Genomic DNA, 23,251 nt, shown 5'->3' on the forward strand with positions numbered 1-23,251 from the left:
CAGGCAGACAGAGGGGTTAGTGGCGATATGGCAGGCAGGCAGGTGAGCAGTTAGGAGCCAGTGGTCCCAGATTGTGAAAGGGACCAGAGTTGGACATCCCCTGAGGGGCCCCAGATTGGAGAGGGTGCAGGCCAGGCTGAGGGGAGACCCCCCCCCCCCCAATGCATGAATTTCGTGCACCGGGCCTCTAGTGTTAAAATAATATTTTTATATTAGGTTAAATAAAATATATTGAAATTAATTTCATCTCTTTTTTTCTCCCCCCTATTTTTAAATATGTTCTTATTGATTTTAGAAAGAGAAAGGGAGGAGAGATAGAAACATTGAATTGAGAAGAACATGGATCAGCTGTCTCTTGCACGCCCCCTACTGGGGGCTGGGCACACAACTCAGGCATGTGCCCTGACCAGGAATTGAACCAGTGACCTCTTGATGCGTAGGTCAATGCTTAATCCATTGAGCCACATAGCAGGACTTTTCTACTATTTTTAATATGTCTACTAGAAAATGCAGCTCACCCTTGTGGCTCACACTGTATTCGGTTTGGAAAGTATTGATACAGACAGAATATCTTGGCAAACAGCAGCAGCCAGTCTCAGCCATTGGCTATTCCAGTGCTGCCATGATAGACACATGAATAGGTGGTAGTGGGAGACATAAAGACTGTGCCTGGCCCATGAGCATGGCCTCCCAGTTACCAAGGTTAATAAAGCTACTGCTTCTGCCAAATTCATAGATTGCCAGCAACAGAGACTGATGCTGAGCTCTCAATATGGCACTGCTCTTCTGGATTCTGACCAGACACTTGCTGGCAGGTTAGTTACATTAGACTTCTATCCTTGAAGGACAAATGGATGTATGTATAGGATTGGGCAAAAGTTGTTCAGATGGAAAATACAATAATTCAAATAATACAAGAATATATATATATATATATATATATATATATATATATATGCATCCCAAGTATGATTTTGTCTTTCTTTCTTAGTTGCAGGGCTTACAGTGTATTTGATCTATCCATATGGGACCTCACATAATAACATCATATCAGAGCAGGTAAGTTAACTTACAGGAAAAAGGTATGGGAATGAGCCCATGTCTCAGAAGCTGGTGGCTGTTACACTGCAAGTTTGGAGGTGGGACTCTGCAGGATGGGTACCATGTTTCAGGATGCAGTATGTAGTTTTATTTTTCCAATAGGAACTCATGAGTTCCTTCCCTGGGGGTGAAAGCAGGAGTGGCCCCATTTAACATAAACCACTGGGGAAAATTGTGTCTTCTATCCCACAACAATATTGGCTCTGCTGGGTTAAAAGTCCTAGTTCCCAAAGCAGGAATACTGTTATCAGGGGATTAAAGATCCCCATGAACTTAAGCTACTGCTGCTACCTGGGCATTTTAGGCAGGGAGAAGAGTCGCCATTTTGGTAGAGGTAACTAACCTTGAGGTAATTAAAGAGATGGATCTACTGTTGGACAATGGGAATGGGAAGAAATATCCACTTAGATGCCTCTTGGGTCTGGGCCATACCACAATGTAAAGCCACTGAGATGAGCAAAGCCATTGCTGAGGCTGAGAAGAATGTAGAATTTATAGTGAAAGATGAGATGATGAGTATTCATTGTGGTTCTAAGACTGGCTGGAGTGGCAGCCGTTATAGTTTGTTCTACTAACCAAGCTTTTCTAAGTTTTCCCGAACCCTGGAGGGCCTTCTCCATGAGATTTAGATGAAGTGGATTGAGGGGTGGGCTGTGGAAGTCACAGAGTGGTGCCACCTGTCAGAGTTCCCTTCAAGGAAGGACTTTCCTGGCTTCTGAGAGCGTTGTCAGCAGCCTCCAGCTCTCAGCTTTGTCCAGGCATCTCCTCTACTGCAGGTCCCCAACTCCCCCCCGGAGCACTCCCTTCCTGGGGTGGATGGCATCCAAGGACTGACTGATGGTGGGGCGATTATTAAGGCCCAGCATGTTCAGCCCACCAGCTCTGAAGAGCCCTTTATGCCCCAGGGCACCCAAGTGGGGATGGCCTGGTGTGGCTTGTTGGGTCTGCATCACAGTATGATTTCTCCCTTCCCCAGCTTCCACAGTATTGATTCCTAATCAATATTCTGCTTGCTAAACTCCATCTCAGCATCTTCTTCTGCGGAAGACAGGTTTCAAAGATTCAGTTCTCTCCATTATGCTCTCTGTCTCTATAGTCTCCTCTTAAAACATTCACTCACTGCAAGTCTTATATCCTTACCTAAGCTCCTCATATTTCTTTTTTTTTTTAAATATATTTTTACTAATTTCAGAGAGAAAGGGAGACAGAGATAGAAACATCAATGATGAGAGAGAATCATTCATTGGCCGCCTCCTGCATGCCCCATACTGGGGATCGAGCCCACAACCTGGGCATGTACGCTTGAGGAATCGAACCCGGAGCACCTTAGTCCACAGGCCGATGCTCTATCCACCGAGCCAAAGAAGCTAAGGCTCACATTTCTTTCTGTCCATTATTTTTATTGTGTATTCCAGCATCAATTCTAATGCTATATCTGTTATGTTAACTCCTTCCCCATACTCCACCCACAGTAATTTAAGCGCATAATCTTGTTACCTTTCATCTCTCCCACTCAAGTAGGCCTTCTGATAACTGACCCTTTCTTTGCCATAGTCACCCAGACCCCTACACTTGCTTATCTGGGAGGACCCTGTCTGTTTTGCTCACTGCAGCCCTCTGGTTCTCTAGCACAGTGTCCTAAACAGAGTAGGACCTGGACAATTAGTTTCTCATGAATAGTGATTGCAATCAGAGGACTTTTACTTTGGAAGTCCCATCTTCCCAAATTGTCTGTGTACTGCAATCAGATTCCACACGGCTAAACATCACTCTTGTTTGGTTGAACTTCCTCTTCTAATACTTTCAGGATATTTGTAGGTCTCTAAGGATACAAGGCAGACTCTTTGGACTGGTTCTTTAAAGCTCTGCAATATTTGAAAAGATTCTACTCAGCTGATGGCTCATTTGTTCCCAAAGGTAAATCGTCTGCTCTTAGCAACCCCCTCTTGCCCCACACAGAAGGGGGTGACTTAATCGTGACTCAGCCTTTCCTCACACCATCCCATCATGTCGAATATGAATGTCCCCTGCCAGCTGAAACTCTCCCTCCTTCTGCCAGCCAGCCATCCATCCTTCATCTGCACGCCTGCAAACACACCTCTCATTTCTGCACTGCACATGTATCAGTAAACATGTTTTAAGCACCTACCATGTTCCAGGCACTAAGCTGGAGGACAATAGAGAGAGTAACAAGACACATTTTCTGTTCTCAGGAGTCCTGCGGAGGGAGTAGACACATACATAAGTGTATGCAGTGAGACCTAGAGAGGCTCTAATAAATGTCTTCAGATGGGGCATAAAAGAGCAGGTAATCAATTCTCAGGAGAATTAGAAGGGAACCTAAAAGGACATTTGAGTTTTCTTTTGAAAGATAAGTAGCTGATCATTAGAATTGTGCTGTCAGAACAGAGTTGTGTGGTGTGTACTCTGAGCAAAGGGGACATGCTGAACAGAAGCAGAGAAAAATGGAGCAGCAGGCAAAGTCTAAACAGTCTTTTCTGTGGGTAAGGAAGGCCATGGGAGGCAGTGAGAGTTTGATAAGCAAAACTAGGCTACAGAGGTTTGCTGTACCCAGAGCTGGTGGGGCATTCCAAAGAGTTTGAATTTTATCTTATTGGCAATAAGGAAGGAACACTACTGAAGATTTTGTAAGTAAGTGATTGGATCAACATGATCAAATTTGAGTTTTGGGATAATCACACAATCACACATTACTATTTAACTGTCAAAATATAGATCCAGTGTCCAGATGTAAGATGTAAGTTATTTGAGGACAGTGACTTGCATATAATAGATTGGGAAATATACATTTTCTTTTTTCTTCATTCTACTGCTAATAAAAGTACTAGTAAGTTTGGTTACCTTCAATCAGTATTGCTAAACAGATAGGCATATGTATGTCCCTATCTGTACACATGTATTCTAAATGCCAAATCACACAGATCTTGCTTTAAGCAAGGCAAAACTCAAATACTACTGAGCAGGTGAATTACAGGATGCAACTTAAAAGGGGTTGGAGTTGTCTTTGTAAAAATATCATCCTCTATTTAATTTGAATAGGGGGCTTCCTCTCTGGCCCCTGTATTTATGTATACATCATTTCTTGATGAAGGAGTTGAATAGCTGAGGAAGAAAAATGTTATTAAGCACCTCCACTTAGAGATCAAACATCATAAAGTTAACACATCTTTGAGGTGATAATATAATGAGCCATTTCACAGGAACTGGATTCACTCACAACTTTTCAAGAATGTCTCTGTTACACAGAGGGAGGGAGGTTTTCTTGAGTATGTGTGTGTGTGACAGCTCAGAATGTAAGAACAAAGGGCTTACACAAAATGCAACAGTAGATACAACTTAGAAACCAGTTTTACTCTGCTGCAAACAAATGGACAAGATATTATACAATATATAATAAAAAGTACAGCATAATACAAGTGCCACTAATAAAAGAAACTTAAGGATAAGACTTAAAAATGCTTGTTTGTGATATATGTATATATATATACACACATTGCCATAAAAAGCCACAATAAATACACAAATTTCCATGTCATTCATAATAAATACTGAAAATATAAATACAGAAGATTATAGCTAATATGAATAAATTATTACAACATAAGGTCCAGGTTAAGTTTTATTGAATAATATTGTAGCTTATTTTATATACCCTTTGGCATCTTTGATGTTATAACTTATACACAAGAGAAATCAGTCTAGAAACTGTGACATATAACATGACATCTTAGAGTATAGTGATTGTGTGTGTGAACTGTAAGTTTGATTTTTCCCCCTTCTGACCTTTCCATTTGATTAGATTGCTATTTAAATTGAGTAAAAATAATAACAGAAATCAACAAAAAGATAAAACCAGTCAAATGTTAAAAAATTGTTACAGTTTATCTCACTGAGTTTTTAAATTACTCCCCCTCCCCTGAAGTGAAAACAAACAAAAGCAAAACAAAATACTCTCAAAAGACTTCCCTTGTGTAAAGCCTATTCCCAATGTCCTACAGTTTAACGTAGACTGAAGGATAACGCCCGGGTGCTCTAGAGCATTCGATCCACCATCTCATTCAGCTCACTAGGTTTCACTAGAATCTGCAAATGTACCAAATTTCTATGGCAGCTGGAAAGTGGAGACACAGTTGATGTCTAAGACTATGATCAAGGTCAAGATACTGCAAAAGGTGACATCTGTCTATGCAATGGATTATACAAATATATTTTAAATGGGGAAAATGCATTTTTGACCAATGTCAAATGATCTTTTCCTATCAAATTGATATACCCTGTGACATTGAGGGAAACACACCGAAATAACAAAGTGCCATTTTCTGCATTAACAGGCATTAACCAGTACAAATGTATTAATAGTTCTACCTCAAGAGGCTATTATTACACCAGAAATGCAATAAACTAAATGAAAGCAGATCAACTTTACTAAGACACAATAAAGGCTGAGGTTCTCAGGAACAGAGTCATCATCTACAGGTTTTTAATTTTTAAAAACTATTTCTGCACTGTAAATGTCTAGCATTTATTTTACAGCAAACACTTTTGAAACGTTTCACAAACTACGCCTCAGACTTACTTCCATAGAGGTGCCTAAAGTCAATTAAAACATGGGCCAAATCATTCAACCTTCTTTACATAAGATTCTATAACTTTCTTTCTTTCTTTCTTTCTTTCTTTCTTTCTTTCTTTATTTATTTATTTAGTAAAAGGGTTATTTCCCCTGGTGGTGTTGGTGGGGAACAGCCACACTGATGTGGCTGGCGTTTCACAAGGGCATCCTAGTCGGGGAGATTTTAAAAATCCCATGGAGAAAGGAGACTTTTTGGGGGTGCTCCTCATCATAGGCTAGTTCTGACTCCTAGTAGGAAGCAATTAAGCAAACAGAAAAACAAAAACAACATTCTGAAAGCTGGCTGCAGGGGGTGATTGGGTCAAGCGATGCAATCAGAAAAAAGTCACCATCCTACAGGACTCCTCCCTTGGTTTTCAGGCTTTGTCAGGATGATAAATTTTTAAATCATTTTGCTGATCCCTGGGAAGGCGAGCATCTATTGTTTATAGAACATGGGAAGACAGGCTGGGATCAAATGGAGGGTGAGCAATTCTTTGGAGTAATTTTATTCCACATCAGACTCTCCCAAGCTAGTCCCAACTTCCCCAGAAGAAGTGGAAAACCATGAGATTCTCACTTGTCATTTTAGGGTAAAGGGAGTTTAATGAGAAGGTATTTATTTAGAAGCAAGAAGGTAAAAAAAAATGCTCATTTTTTGTAATTGTAACTTCTCAGAAACAGTCACTTTTCCTGAAATTGTCTCCTGACATCTCAGTGATGAAAAACAAAACACACACACACAAAAACTAACTAAAGTCATTATTTTCCAGGGCAGGTCATAATTTTTGACCTGACATAATTGTTTCAATACCCACATCTTTATTTTAAAAAATCTAGTTTCTTAGGAGACTTGTGGAATCATCAAATATAATAATTATCAAAGGATGGAGAAATCCAACTTTCTTTAAGTCTCCCAGTACAATGGCCCAAATCACCACAACTGTTGCCAAGTGCCTAGCTCACAACGACTGGCCAAGATATTTTCTTATTGTGAGAAAAACCTAAGAGATCTGGATTGTGTTGCCAAGGAAACTGCATTCCCTGGAGATGTGAAGAATAGATGGGTATCTCTCTCCTGTTGTGCATGCCTGAGTGACAGTCCTCCCTGGAAGTAGATGGATGAGCCAGATGACCCCTGGAGATCTCTTCTGGTCTTAGGACTATAAAATTTAAAGAATATAGAAGAACCTCAAACTTTCCATTGTTCACACACAGTTGGCCATTGTGAGTATCTTTGAAAAGATTAAACTATTTTGAGATACCCCTTCGGCATGACTAGCACTGATGAATCAAGATTCAGACAGTAAACTTTGACAGTGGACCCCATTTGATTATGGTACAAAGGAAATGACTTTGCCAACTGCCAACATTTAAAGTCTGTCAAGTTCAGATATCATTTTGGTATTATTAAATCACCCAAGGATCAACAACACTAAGCAAGCAAAAAACAAACAAAACAAACAAACAAAAAACAAAACAAAACCAAAAACAAACAAACAAAAAAACTAACCTCAGGCAAAAATAGATATTTAGGTTTTCCTGTATAGGAAAATTCAGATTTGGGTGGATTTTTGTTTGTTTGTTTAATTTCTTTTACTTTTTCCTTCTCTTTCATATTTAAGTAAAATTTCAAAGTAATATATAGATCTTTGAATTTGTTTTAAAGATGGTTGGCTTTATTTATGGCTAAGGAGACTAGCTTAGTTGTCAACATAAAAGGAGCCAAACAAAATTGGATAAATCATGCTATAAAGTTAGAAATTTTATTCTCTTTTAAAATAAGGAAGCTAGACCTCTGAGAAGGGGGTTTCTGATTTTACCTAGAGTGGCACTAAGTCTTGATGAAAATCTCTGGTGATAGAAATTCCTAAATAATTTTTAAAGAGATATTTTCCAATCCAATTTTCTTTCAAATATTCATTAATAAATAACTTTAAAGATACTCCCAACCCAGGTAAAAAATATTGGAAGAAAGCCAAAAGAGAAAAAGAGAGGGGTACCTAACAAAAAAGCCATTCCAAAATTACAACTGAAACCATTCTATGAGGTCACATAAATTAACGTAAACAAAGGCAAGGCTGATTTCTACTATAAATTTGTCTTCTCCTGAATCCTTCTGATCAATATACATTACCTTAAAAATATTTAACTGGCCTCACACATCACAAAAATGAGTTATTGAACTGACATGACTATTACCATGGTAATGAGTAACACAAGGAAAGGAATGGCATCATTAGCATGTTGAATACAAATATTGTCCAAAATATAACTTATATTCCTTTGAAAACTTTAGTTCTGCCAGAAACTTATGAGATGTAATAAAATGACACACTAGAGCTGGCTTTTCTTGAATTATAAATGTCAAGTATCAAATTAAAAAAAGATTACCCTGTAGAGTGATATATTTATCACAAGTGAAAGTAGTCAACAACATGATTTAAGTCCTTGAAATTACCTCATTTTCTATGAATGTAACAAGCACCTGTATTTACTGAAATTCCAAGCCACCTGTTAATTAGATTACAAAAAACTGCACACAGAAAATGAACTCGTTTAGGCTTTGACTCTGTATAATCCTGCTTCCCATCCTTCTGTCCGAGTCACCACTGTCAGGATACAAAGCTCAAGACATGACATTTCTTATCCAGACAGTACAGTTAGACTAACCCCAGGACTGCTCACCAGTAACACCCAGCTTTTGAGTTTGAATTTCTGACAAGAAAAACAAAACACAAGACCTGTATTGGTTAGGAAGGGGGAATCTCATGGTCTCGATTGAAAGATAGGAAAAGAGTTAAAGTAAAATTTAGAAAAGTGACTGTTTTATAGAGTCACACTGAATATGCAGATTGGCAAGTAAAATATTAAAGAGCCCCTTTATTTCCATATTTACCATTTGTTTCCATACTACTTCTGACAAATAGTCTGTCATTGGAATATAAAATGTGTTTAAATCTTAAAAATGGTTTCTTTAGCATGTTCCAGCTGTTTTTATCTTTTAAAACATCAAATGATTGTTGGATAGGAAGATGGGATTGGTACGAACGGTGGGCAGCAGGCTGAGCACCACCAGGGCTGTTCAGTGTCCACACTGTGGCTGCCCTTCTAGAATCTGGGCTGCCATGTGTGAATCTACTTTTTTTCTATTATAGTAACATTTTAGTTTTTCATCTCTGCTGAAACTTGTGGTTTCAAGGACACACCATCACTTATTACGTTTATATTCCATCCTCACCCCACCCTGACACTTCCATAATTCTAGTGAGGTTTCCAAATGCAGATGATTCAGTTAAATTTAGTCAATTAAATTATCCAATGCTACATAACACATCTGATGAGCTGTGCTATTTGTGCAAAGCTGGAGCATTTGGCTTAGGCATTTAGGTTTCCCTTGCACACGTTAGTAGATCTCAGAAAGAATAATGTAATCAGAAGTCATAATTTGTGTTAGAAGCAGGAGTAGTGATTAAGGCTTTAAACTTTTGGCGCTGGTTGTGGTCAGGATCTATGGAGAGTTCCGGTTTCAAATGGCAGTACAATCTTGCCTTTGAAAGCACGCCAGTACACCCCGTTTGAGTTTGGTATTTTATACACTGACTACAATAATGAGTCTCTAAACTCTCTGAGAGAGAAGGAGCAGATGCCATTTGAAAGAGGAAGATTAAGTCATATTTGGAGAAATGGAAGGCTTTGTGGCACCTTCTAAATAGGCAGTCTCCTGTTGACTTCTGACGATGTCAATTCTCCACCGGCTGATTTGATGGTTTGTAACCCCAGCGAAGGTGAGAGGGCAGAATGACCTTTCTGTTTTCTAGGGGCTGCAAGGCAATGCCTTTGAAACTTGGAACTAGGGCTTTGCTATTTTGATAGGCTGTTTATAAACAGAAGTGTGATTGCGTTCCTTATTGCTGTTTCAAAGGTTTCCTGAAATGCTTCCTGCCTCATGCATGAGTCAACCCGCCTTTGTAATTGTCTAGTAGGAGCTTGCTGGTATAAATTTAGCATCACTTATATGGGTCTCACACTGAAAAAGCAATTAGCTGAAAAATCTCTTTTTCATTCGATTCAGTTATTCTCACTGGGTCCAGATTTAATTCATAAATGTCAGATAAGAGGAAAGGAGGAGGATACAGGAAGTCTCATTAATTTAGAAAATAAGAAGTTTCCTTTTAGCTGCAGTTTGCATATAACTAGACAAGAACTGATGTCCCACTGTCTATCACTTTATAAAATCACAAATTAAAAAGATTATAAGGATTATTTCATGCTACTCTTTATCATCATAACCTTTAGAAATTGTAACGGTTTCCCCTGTTTTTTACCATCTCTAACACAATAGATGTTCAATAAATATTTGTTGAAAGAAAGAATTGTTACTTAATAAATTCTAAATATCACGACCAAAGGGTTATATAAACCTGTACAACAATATCAGAACTTTAATTAAAGACCCAGTGATATATCATATGCTCTTCTGCTTAATGGTAACCAAACCAGATTTTTGCCCAGAAGTCAGCTGAGTATAAAAATTTAAAGAACATAATCGCTTATAATCTCTTTGCTTCTGGATTAACTTGTGGCCTGTGTGTCTGTAACTCATAGTTGTATATGTGTGTGTGTGTGTGGGGGGGGGTGTGTGGAGGGGGGATGTGGCTATTGCTGAGTTATATATGGTTGTGAAGATTTTATCACTTTAATAAGTATTAATTTCGCATTTTATATGTGGCTCACACAATAAGAAAAATATAGTTTTATCACAAAGAAAAGATTGCCTTTTGAAAAGTAAGTATATTATTCAATTAACCAAAAGACATGAGACAAGCAGATTTTACTTATGTCTTAATAATCAATGTTCAAGAGATGGGGAGACCTTAAATGAATCTCTTTCATTGACTTCTTTCTCTCATAAAAGAACCCTAGAATGTCAAAGAAAATGAAAGCTGCTCCAAGTCACTTGACTTGCAAATCAGTTTGGCCTGGATTCTAACTGGGAATTAAGCTCCAATAAAAGGTAGAGGGCTGGTGCTAAAACAACAGGGACCAAAGCAGGAGGCTTTGCCCTTGACAGTGAATGACTAAAGAGCTGTGTGTCAAAAAAAGGCTGTAATTTGGTTAGATAATGCTATGGGAGCAATGAAAGAGCTGCTGGTCTGGTTAACGTGGCTTGGTATAATGATCTTAAGTATCCCCACTGTCTGTGTCTAGCTTGATCCCCATTTTAAAAAGCTTTCCTGGTATGTGGGCAGTATTTGTTGAATAGAAGGGCTATTAATGGGGAAAAAAGTCAGAACACTGTGCTCTCTCAGCTTTTCTGGGAAAGGAAGTAACAATGAAATGATTCCGTCAATAACATTATTTGCAACTTTGAGTCAATCTTTTCAAACTATAGCTTCAGAAATTATACTTTTTCCAATCACATTTTTAGATCATAAAACCCAACCAGATTCTAGGGTAGGGAAAATTCAGATCTCATTGGCCATTGCCTAAAATCTACTGTTCTCCAGTGAGAGAGAGAGAGAGAGAGAGAGAGAGAGAGAGAGAGAGAGAGAGAGAGATATGAGGGTGTTTTAATAGGCAATCTGTGTAGGCAGCTTATGGGAGATGTTTAGGGGTTAGGTTATGTACATAAAAACTTGGAATGGTTGGAAGGCTAATCCTTCTGTGTAGCAGTGACTTTTATCCCCAATTGGACAGATAGGGAAATACGCTCTGGTGTGTGTGTTTGTCTGTTTGCTTGTTTCTAGGTTAAGCATCCTTTTGGAAACGAAACTACAAAACAGAGACCAATGAAACATAACCAAGTAGGCATCAGCCTTCTTGGGAAAAATGAAGCTGAACGGAATTAAATATCTATCCTTTCAGGAAGTGAACTGACATTCTATACCCTTCAACTCTGCCCAGCCAGAGGCGCCTCTTCCCCACTCTGCCGCACTCCGTGTCCCAAGAATAAGCTGAGTGCTTCCCACGTAAACACTGCAAGGACTTGCAACTGGTCCAGCAAATATGGCACATGTGATTCTTTTACGTGCTTGAATAAGGAACAATAGCCTTTCGTCAGTATCTCTTTGGGTCTGTGCTCTTTGCATTGTATTGGTAGGGGGGTAAATTTGAAGATCAAACACGAAAAACGGTAACTTTGTAGACATACCCTATATGCTACTGATCAAGCAAAACCTCAGTCAGATTACCAAGGGGCTTATCACTCAAAAGGAATATCCCTGCCTTCCTTACTTTACCTCCATAAAGAATAAACCCAAAGATCCTTTAACGTTAATATTAATGGTTATAAATTTGGCCCATTGGTGGGTAGAGAAGGGGCAGGTACCAACCGCACAGCGGAGAGCTGCAAGTAAACACATTTTCCCCAAGTCAAGTTTTAGTAGAAACTTTTCCATTGGAGGACTTTAGATCAAACATTTCCAAGTTCAGTGAAGTAAGATGGTATTTTTTAAGGAACTGAGATCTACGACCTAGTTATGTCCATATTTCTAAACATCCACGTCTAAAAGACAGAAAAAATAAGTAGCAATGCAGTCACTGAATAGCAAGGCATGTCCACATTTCAAAGAGGCAGAAACTGTGAAATGAGATCACAATAGGTCCAGAATCTGAAACGGGTTTAGCATAGCCATAGTGTATTGAAAAAAAGAAGGGAAGACGCGCTACCTAGCTACCTAAAGTAATTTACAGGAAAACAGGATCTTAGAAGTCCTCCGACGAGCCATGTACAGATAATCTAAAGGTGGGGAGTGCTTGTTTTATTTCTAACTGTCCCCTTTAACAAGAGAACGTGAGGTAATTAGAAAGTATTCAACGCTTTCTGGACTGTTCTGTTAAATGTCCCAGGCAAGATAAATCAAAACGCTGCAGAAAAGTAAGGCCCAGTTGAGTATTTGGGTAGAGGCCCCCGCTTCGATCAGCTAGTCACTAAATGGCAATCTCATTATACACTCATCCTGTAGAGATGGATGGGTCTCGCTGTAGAAAAGGCTGGTTGCTGAGGGTGTGTCTCTTCCATGGTCCTCAGCCTCTTCTGCGTTTACAGAGTTAGGTCTTCAGAGCGGCGAAGGAAAACAGGTCATTTTTCCTTCACAGAGTACCATTGGATGATTCCTCTATATTAAGTATGTGAACCTTATCAGAGTTACAGATTTAAAAAAAATTGTTTTAAAATTTGTCATCTCAAAGAGTCCTCAGTCCCCACCCCTCACAAGTTACCATGAAGGGGCACTAAAGTGCATTTTGATGTAGGGGAGTAGAGTTTAAAAGTGCTGTCCAAGGTAAGAACCAAGATGATGCTGCTTAAAAAAGAAAGGCAATTCCTTCTACCTCCATCTCTGGAGTCAACTGAGGGAGGGCAATGAACGAGACCCTCCCCAAAGGATTGTCCTAACTCTTAACTGGAGAGAAAACTGTGTAAGGACCTGCACATATAGACTCATTTATTTGTCCAAAATAGCAAAAATAGGCCTATTTCACCCTTAAGAAAGTATTTGCAAATTTGATCAGTTATGATCGTAAAAACGTGAATGGATTCCAGATGCAATCCATGTGGGCATGCTCGGTGGTACTAACTATGCATCTTCAGCTTAAAAGAACATGCGGCTGCTCATTTTCATCAAAACATGACTTCGAACTACCATAAATAAAATACACATGGGACAATTAAATCTTTTTCTTACAATAATTATGTTTACATTAAAAAGTCACCATCATCTTCAGATAATATCGAAAAGTAGGACTCTAAATCTTATTCTCTCCCAGTCTTAGTTAACAATTTTGCACAGGCCCGATAATCCAAAACTTGGAGCTCTGGTCTACACAACTTGGCAGGTTTCACACAGTTTGACAGGTAGGCAATTGTGATCTATGCTTTTTTAAAATTAGCATTTTCTATCAAAACAGTCTGAAATCGTTTAAAATCCTCACAGAGACTGTATTTGTGCAATGCCACAGACACACAGCTAGAAAGGGGGAAACAAAGTACAGTCTGGAAGATTCATCACAGTCCAAGTTTTCTTGGTCCTCAGTTTAAACAACCACGAGCCCAGGAAATCCAATTAAATACAGTGCTCTAAATAGAAGACTTGGTCCTAGAATAACTTAGGCGACTAGACAGGGACGGTCTCCACCACGGGTGATTTGATGCACTCTTCGTGCAGTCTGCTCTTTTCTGCAAGGCTCAAAGGATTTTCAGCAGAATGCTCTGAAATGTGGCTGCCATTCAATGTAGAGACAAACCCCTCCTGGGAGGGGCCTTTCAAGTATGAGTGAAATTCCATTTGAGGGTGATTGGCCCTGTGTTCGGGATATAAGCTATTGCAGGCCACACCGCTGTCATTTTCCGAGGACGAGCAGCAAACGATGACAGAGGGGTTGGCAGCTGGGTAGTGGGAGGTGCCGTAGGCCTCTTCTGCGTGTCGGGCGTAGTCAACGAACTGCTCTGGGGTCATGGTGTAAGGCACCAGCGAGAGGGTACCATTTTTGACAGTATCTCTTTCAGCATAGTTCTCAGAGATCTGGTTAGGAGTTCCTGGAATGTGGCTATCTATTTGGTAATACAGAGTTGAAGAGTTGGCATAAAAAGAAGCATTTTTCGCGTGGCTTTCGTGCACGGCGGTGCCATCAGAATAACACAGGACGGAAGGGAGAGGGACCACTTCAGCATGGGTACCCAAACCTTCCATGAAACTGTCTCCTTTCTCCTCCTCCTCCTCCTCCTCTTCCTCCTCCTCTTCCTCTTCCTCCTCCTCATCTGACTCACTGGGTGCCAAGCTCTGTGTACTGGAATCGGTGACCCCGCTGCAGAAGCTGCTCCCATCCTCCTCCTCCTCCTCCTCTTCCTCCTCCTCTCCTTGGCAATCTAATTCCTCAGCGGACTGCAAGTGCAGTACTGCAGCCTGGGGGTCAGTTTCAATCTCAAAATTGTCTGTGATAGAATATTCTACGGAGTGAGCGACAGGGCCCATGGAACTACTGTGAGCACTTATCTCCCCATGGCAGCCGTTCAGCGTGGGGAGCTGCTGCTCTCGGTTTTTCTCCAGTTCAAGTTTCATGATTGTGTGCAAAAAGTGAGTCCGGACACGGATAGGATTAAATTCAATTCTACCTGCTGTGTTACTACATCCTTCTTTAGTGCAGCCACACGGGAAAGACATTCGATCCACCTTGGAAGGAAGGACACAGATTAGCCCCATGGAACTCTTACAAACCAAATACAAGTCCAGTACCTTCCAACGACCCCTCTGAATCTGCGATTACTTAATTCCACTTTGGCTAGACCAAATGACAATCAAATCGCAAACAGAAATGAAAAGGGAAATGGAGGCTTAAAACATAAGCGTCAACCCAGTTTTAAAACCTACCTTTAAAATCAAAGTGAGTTACAGTATTATACTGAAAATATACTGCATATTTTGAGTTTGCTGACCCCTCCTTGTACTTTCTCTACTTCTTCCTCCATTCTTCCTTTTTCCCTTCTCTTCATCCCATTCTCTTTGCTCCCTTTCTAAAAATGTTTCTTCCTGTCCTTTCCCCAAGATGCCTTTCTTTGCATGCCAGCTCATGCGTCCAATTTTAAACAAACTTGCCACCCTCATCTCCACCTGCTATTTTTTAATCTAAATTTTATGACATTCTCCATATTAGTCATCTATTTTTTTCTTGGCTTATTATAAGATGAACTTCTCTGTCCAAGGTGTCCAGATTGACACCACTCAGTATATTGTGTAGCCTGATGATTTGTTTCCATTGGTTTGCCTCTGTGCTCGGAGCATGTATGCTGACTGCAGGGCTGCGATGGATATGCACATTCATGACTTTGACTGGTGGACCCCTGTGCTTAGGTCCTGGCTCCCTCCTTCCCCACTCCACTCCAGTAGACTACAAGTTCCTCAAGTAAAGGGGATGCTCATTTCATCAATATCTTAAAATCATTCAAGTGATTGGATCCTGTGGATAGAGTAGTGGGTTTCGGCAAGTGTTGTTGGACTGAATGCTTAAATAAGCGATATGTGGAATTCTGGGCAATCCAAGGGTACTCCTAAGATATTTGCTAATTGTCCCAGATTCCTCCAATTAGCCTATATGTAGACCAGAGCACAGGCCACCAGAAAGAACTTGCCCTGTTAGCACCTTATCCAAATGTGGGGAATTTCCTATGCAACAGAGGAGAAGGCAGACTCTCATGCAGTCATCTGGGCCCAATAAAAATTAGTAGCAGATGTCAGAACCAGAATCGACAGCTGTTTTCTTACTCATGAATCCCTTTTCTGTGAATCTACCTCAAACAACTATTCAGCTGATGAGAACTAGTCTCTCCTTCTGCCTGTCTGAGGAGCTCTCCTTATTAAAAAAGCCAAGTTTCTGCCTAAAATAATGACACCTAACTAATCATGGAGCATCCGTGCTGTTATAGATGAATGGGGACCTGAGAATCATCTAATCCAGGGGTTGGCAAACTCTTTTGGTAAAGGATCCAAAGAGGAAATACTTTAGGCTTTATGGGTCATAGGTCTCTGTGGCAACGAGTTGGCTCTGCTGTGGAAGGGTGAAAGCTGTCACAGACAGCATACACACGGTGTGTCCACAAAACTTTATTTACAAAAAAAACAGGCGACAGTCCAGATTGGGCCTGTGAGTTACAGAGTTTGCCAACACCTGATCAAGTTCAGCCCTTTCACTTTAGAGGTGGGGAGACTGAGCCCAGAAAGTTGACCTGCCCTGCCAATTTCACGTAGCTGGCAACAAGCAGAGCCAGGAGTAGGACTCAGTTTTCTCCGAGTCAGTCTAGTGATTTTTCCACTCGTCTATACCACCTCTCCCCAATCATCATTTTAAACCCCTGGATGGATCCGAAAATAGACACTCAAATATTAGGGAAGTGATGATCTGCCTGAGTGCTTGTAAAAAGCCTAAGTAAACTAGTCTAATCAACGGGTCCAAGAGCAAATAATGTCAGTTAACTCAGCTACAGCTTGGGTTGCCTTTCATAAAGGCAATAAAGATGCGCAGCATTGCGCGACTGGGGTTATATCTGAGATGATGAGCATGTTATGTGTGCCCATACATGTCCTTGGATGGGGATTTCTTCTTTTCTTGGATCAGGTGTCTTGCCTCACCCAACGTTTTCTTCCACCCGTGGGAAACTTCATTACATGGAACACGACGGTCTCTTTAGGGGGTGGTGTGCTACCCCCTGCCTTTGGATTCCCCGAGATGCAAATCCTTACCTGACACTTAATGCCTGCCAGGCTGCAGGTGCAGGTTTCTGGGTCACAGAACACGCGGCAGTCACAGCCGCAGTCCTCGCGCGACAGGCGGATGGCTCGCAGCTCGTGCTTTTCTTCCACATCGATCTTTTTCACTCCGGACGCCCGCAGCAGTGCTCGTCGCTTTTTTGTTGGCAGGGGTTGTAGGAAGAAGTATTCGTCTACCTCTGTGTTGTCTAAATCAATATCATCATCAGAGATGTCATCCACGGTCAGAGTGCTAGCTTCTTCAGACTCCACCGTGCCGTTCTTCGTCATCTAGAAGCACAACGCAGCAGATAAGAGACCGCGAGGGCAGAGGCTACAATCCTAACGTCCACAGTTCAGAACAATGAGACTACTCCATCGCACCAGCTCCCCATAATCAATAAGTGTTTGTGGGTCCAATCACTTCCATTTATATTCCTCTTTAGAGAAGTCACAGGGAGGAAAATGAAGGCATCAACATGACAGGCTTTTAAATGCACAGAGGACTGTTAATTGGGTCTCTTAACCTCCTAATGGGAGAGCTGGAGTTGTTAGAGCTTTTAGCCAGGGCAATGTGAAAAGGACCAAAGGTTACAGATGCCCATCAATGAAAGCTATCTTTAGACTTGGTTCGTGATGGGCGGCTCTGAGGTTGGAATAAATTCACCCTTGTTCAGAGATGGTAACACCTTCGTGGGAGCCACTGCCACCAAAGTCAGCAAACACGCTGTCCTTGAAATGACCACCCTGTCTTTGGGAGTCCAGCAACAGCACGTACTAGGCAATAAACACGTGCAGCACTGCGCTACTGGGATTAGGAACGCGGTTACCCTACAGAGCATTCCAACAATGAGCCCTTGATATGAAGCAATCAGTCGGGTCGCTGTGACCGCAGTAAGACAAGGAGCAGAGGGAGGGCAGTGCTGGCAGGAGCTGGCCAGTGGGCACTGAGACAATAACCTCGCCCTCAAAGGAGGTCCCACGAACCTGTGCCCAAAGCAAGCGCTTCCTCATTACAGCCCCTGTGGACAACTGTCTCCTCTCCCCATAACTGTTCTGCTGCTATTTATGTTTCTTCTCTAATTAATTCCATCCATCAGTAAACCCTGTATCAGTATTTCACTTGTGACTGTCCTATCACCACATATTGTTTCCTTCTTAAAAAAGCATTTAGAAAGAGACGTTTTCTCGGATTATGAGCAAAAATGTATTCTGAGGGGTAGCACAGGAATACATGCCAAAGCTCTGTAAGGGATTATTCAAAAAAAGTTTTAAATATGGAAGCTTTTTTGATCCTTTAATTCTAAAATTTATTCATAAATGTCACTAATTGTAATCATTACCATGCTATTTGATCTTAACAATGGCTCAATCATGACACAGTTAAAATGCTCTGGTGACATCAAACATCAATCTCTCAACTTCATAGAAAAGGTCCGACATTTAGATTTGAGTATTAATTACTGACCCCAAATCCCAAACTGGATTACTCTGAATGTACTGGAAAATGAATAGAAGACTGGTCTTTGTCTTCAAGTAGAGGAAACAATACAGTAGCAAGTGTATATTAAAATGTATTTCAAAGGGTCCCTGAAATGCATTTAAAAAAACTACTACATTGTACTTTTTGAATATTTTAGAACTTAAATCTATTTTCTTGCAAAGGTGTGCATTCCCCTTCATTGGGTTTTGTTTCTTGGCATGATCTGCAGTTTTTTCCTTCCTTGGCGTTTCTTTATAAAGGTATTGGTTCAGCTGTTTTCATGTTTCCGGATGTCCACTATTAGGATGTTATTTTGAGTGGTTTCTGTTACCATTTGTGTTAATTCTTATTTGCAAACAGAAGCATCTTTCTGTCTGTAAGGATCTGATTTGCTAAGGAATTCAAGTGTGTAATTGCCTAACATCTACTCAATTCTCTGTGATAGGAAAAGCTGCATTACCACACAGGAAGAGTTACCTTTCTCATCTTGTCACCTCTGTGGCACTTAGATGTGTTTCCATTGATTCTTGGCTTGCCTAAGTGAACCTCATCAAACTTCTGACTCCACGGCACATGAATACCAGAAATATTCTGGAAGAACATATTCCTTTTTTTTTTTTTCAAAATGCTTGTTTTTTTTCATTTTTTTAAAATTTTGAATTATTGTTTAAAGTATTACAAATAGTAGTATACATGTCCACCCAAGCCTGGAGCACTGATCTGGCCCCCGCAGGTGACGCTGATGCAGATGCCCATGGTGGCCCTCCAGCAGCCTCAAAAGTGCGAAGAACATATTCTTAAAGGTATTACATTTGCCCAGGGCTGAAGGCCAGTCTCCCGGTCTCCATCACTTTGGTTAGGCATATTTTCTCTGTACTTGTCAAAATAGGTTGTGCATATGACATGGCAAGTATTTGGAATATTAAAGTTTTCCATTTGGTGTTGGAGCAGGCCTCCGTTTGGGGATGTATTCCGGGGAGGCAAAGCAGGAAGTATGCCCTTGAGTAATCTCTGTAGTGTTTAACAGCGAAGTTCGGTAGGGATAAGTGGAGTTAAAAAAATACCAAGGTATTAGAGAAAACTGAGAAAAGTGTATAACCCTGGGAAGACATTGGAAATGGTACCAGAGAGGAGATAGGCCTAATCTCAGGAAGAAGAGGAAGAACAATCAAAGGTTGAAAAAACATTGAGAAAAAGAGGCCAGTCAAAGCTGTGAAAGCTAAATTAAATTTCCTAGAACAAGGTAGTAGAATCCAGTAAGATATAACCCAGAGGCAACTGGAATGCCAAGGCTCTTTGAAATGTTCAAATAGCTGCCTACTGCATTTTACAGATACATGTGAAACGGGAATAAAGGCTAATGTAATTGTTCAACAGTGTGGTGCTGATGATGAAATCTAAGCACTTAATTTGGAAAAGAGTATAGTATCAAGATGACTGCATTGATTACTGTGAAGAGTATGACATGTTTGAATGCGCTTGACAGAGAAAAAGAACTGTGCTCTGTAATTTAGAAATCTAAAGGTAGTTATTTCTTCTGGGACCATGCATTTTATTTAATCAGCTTTCTCTATTGTTTTTAGACAATGTTTGGAACATCAACAACAAAAAGGACACACTTGAACCCTTAAAATAAAATTGTTTTTTTTTCTACAAATCTAATTATACATATTATTACTCAATATATCTATGTCATAATTTGATTGAGATGAATTACTAAATTAGAAGAAATTTTATAATGAAAAACGAATCTCTATTCTTAATTTGTCCTCAACATATTTATTATAAGGAAGCACTAAGAAGTGTGGATGTTTCTTTTCACTACTTCTCCACTATGAAGGCCCCACTGGAAGAGGTGCTATGGAATACGCTGGGTTGGGGGCACAGAGGAAAGAGAAAATGTCTCTTTACTGCTTTGGGGCTGTTGGTTCTCCAATAAGTAGGAGGGAAACTGCCTGGTTCCAAGTCAAGTGGGTTTCCTGTGGTGCTTATCTGGTCTCTGTAGTGAGAGCTTTGGAAAGTGTTTGTCTTGTCAGATGCTGCCTTCTCTCTGCTTTACTCAACAGGCGTTTCACTGCCTCTCACAGAGGACCACCTCCAGGCAAAACCAAAGTGGCAAAATTTGTTTGCTGCAATCCTGGCTTTCTTCTTTGGACCCTTTCTGTGCTGTAAACCTTCCTGCTGCCTCAATGAAAATAATAAAATCACTTTAGCTACATTTGTTTTGCTACTTACCTCAGAGGGATTTTTATTTCAAAACAAATGTTGCTAATATTAAAGGTAAAATTTCAAGTATCAGAGAGAAATTTTTGGACAGTTAATGTTTTGTTTTTTCCCCAGTTAATGTTTTTCAATAGCTAATTTTAGATTTTGAATAGGTAAACCTTATCCCAGTAGAGTCAGTGATATGTCAAAACCATAAACGTTAGTATGCTAGAGGAATCACAATGAAAATATACAAGCTTTCCTCCATTAATTCTCCTCAGTTGTTTTCGGTTTTTTTAGCAAACTGGTCCACATTGCTGTGATCTCTTATTAGGTTCATGTGATCATGTGATGTGTGTTTCTGAGCTTCTGAACACTTTCCGTGTAGTGAGGCTAAAATCAGGCCATCTTAGAATCCCATTATCGTTTTTGCTTGGTATTCATTTGGAAGAAGCTATGCTACCCAAATGATTTTTGTTTGCATCGTCACCAAAAGAAAAGGCTGCATGTTTTCACCTCTCTGCTTATCAATGACAAGCCAAGACTTGCCACCTACTCATGATTGCCTCTCCAACTTCCAACACAAAGCACAATGAATAAAGTGAATCAATAATAGAATGCTCTTTTTGTTTCTTCTTCAGCTTGTTAAAAAAGGCATAGAACTAGCTGAATACAAATGACAGGGTCAGAATATATCACTGCCTGATGTGGAGGAAGGTTCCTGTAGTTGTGTGGCTCCCCCTGATATCCATCACATGCACAATCTGCTTCAAAGTTCACAATAAATCTTCTGGTTTTCAGATAAAATTATAGTTCCCCAGCTGTTAAAAACCACTGCACACAGTACTAAACCTCAGAAAGAGACGGCTCCCTATAGGTACACAGATTGTCTTTCCCAAGGTCTATAGGGGATAATCAATTAATTTTAGAAGAGGAAGTAACAAGATCATATGACCAGTTTCCTGCCGAGTGAGCCAGCTATATCACATCTTGGTGGTGCTTCTCCTTAGATGTACACACGGTCTCATAATTTACCTATTCCACTGGGTCTTTGTTAATATTAACGTAAGTAATGCTTATAAAATGTCTGACAAATAAAAAGCACTGAATGAATGGCAACCATTACTACTGAGTTTGAGGAATGACTTCACTCTTTTGAGTAGGATTTAGAGTCGGTTTGTAGTGGGTTAGAAAGGCAGAGGGTGGATTTCACCAGCAAATCTGCATATTATTATTAAGTTAAACAACATGCAAAGCAGTCACGAACAACAATAACAATAATGGATTGCCACCAAAAAATCTTAAGGGACATTTATTGAAAGATGGCAAAAGCACCTCCACAGGAAATATGAAACATGCTCTATGCTGACTGTGCCCAGCTTAATTTAAGTACCTGCCTTCTTGTGCAGTTGGTAGCAAAGCACATATATAAATAGCAAAATGCATAGAAACAAGGGATTTGGAAGCACACATCATATCTCTGCCAACTTTATACTAGAACAGCCGTGGGCAAACTACGGCCCGCGGGCCGGATTCGGCCCGTTTGAAATGAATAAAACTAAAAAAAAAAAAAGACCGTACCTTTTTATGTAATGATGTTTACTTTGAATTTATATTAGTTCACACAAACACTCCATCCATGCTTTTGTTCCGGCCCTCCGGTCCAGTTTAAGAACCCATTGTGGCCCTCGAGTCAAAAAGTTTGCCCACCCCTGTACTAGAAACTAAAAACTAAAGATATAGGTAATAATGGTATGCTTATGGTGCTTCAGCTATTTCATGAATAACCCTTTATATTAAGTACTCTGGATTACCTGGATTTTTTTTTTTTTTTGTCATTAGATAATGATGGGAGAGCATTTCATATATATTGGTAGGTTGATGAATCATTGCAGATATAAAAAGAGCCTCTGGTCTATGAAAGAAGTTTTCTGAGCTGTGTTTCTCTCCAGTTAATCTCTAATGTGGCAGAACAATGGGTATCTCCACCTGGACACCTCCCTGACATGTCTTAAATAACTCAAAAGCCTCTGAAAATTAGTATGTCCAAAAAATATCTCATTATTTACACCCCCCCCCCCACACACACCCACCCAGCCCCAATCTGTACCTCTTCCTGGATTCCTTGTCATATCCTTGTCATAGAGGAAGATACTATCATCCACAACTTACTCACTTTTGTAAGCCAGAAATTCAGGAGTCGTTCTTTTCCTTCCAAATCCACCCATTATCAAGGACTGTTGATTTTACTCCCTAAATTTCTCCCTCTGTCTATCTCTTTTCATCTTCCTCACAATCAATCTAATCTAGCTCACCCTCATCTTTCTCCTGGACTGTTGCAATAGCCTCTTACCTGGTCTAACTCCATATACCACAACCCCTCACATGGCTGTCCCCACTCCCTACCCCTAAAATATTCTCACATCAGAGCATGACCAGATCACATTACCCCACCAACCCAAACCCATGCTGGGAACTGCTGGATGACTTCTGATGGCCTTAGGATGAAGAGACAAAGGAAAAATCTCTAACAGGGTCTACAAGGCCCTGTCCCAACTCCTTCATGTCACTCCACTCTTCCTGTCCCTG

The 23,251-nt window shown here is 40.3% G+C and overlaps 1 protein-coding gene across 1 annotated transcript in view; it reads right to left on the minus strand.

Annotated features, from left to right (window-relative positions):
- Positions 1–12,355: 12,355 nt before the first annotated feature.
- Positions 12,356–23,251, minus strand: part of CSRNP3 (cysteine and serine rich nuclear protein 3) — an 80,230-nt gene continuing 69,334 nt past the window's right edge. The window contains exons 4-5 of the mRNA XM_081096282.1: positions 16,969–17,265; positions 12,356–14,904 (exon numbers count right to left, since the gene is read on the minus strand). Coding sequence (XP_080952408.1) covers positions 13,849–14,904; positions 16,969–17,265 — 1,353 coding nt within the window. The 3' untranslated portion in view covers positions 12,356–13,848. The remainder of the gene's footprint in view (positions 14,905–16,968; positions 17,266–23,251) is intronic.

Source organism: Myotis nattereri (assembly GCF_964212035.1).
Source record: "Myotis nattereri genome assembly, chromosome: 7".
NCBI classification, from domain to species: Eukaryota; Metazoa; Chordata; class Mammalia; order Chiroptera; family Vespertilionidae; genus Myotis; species Myotis nattereri.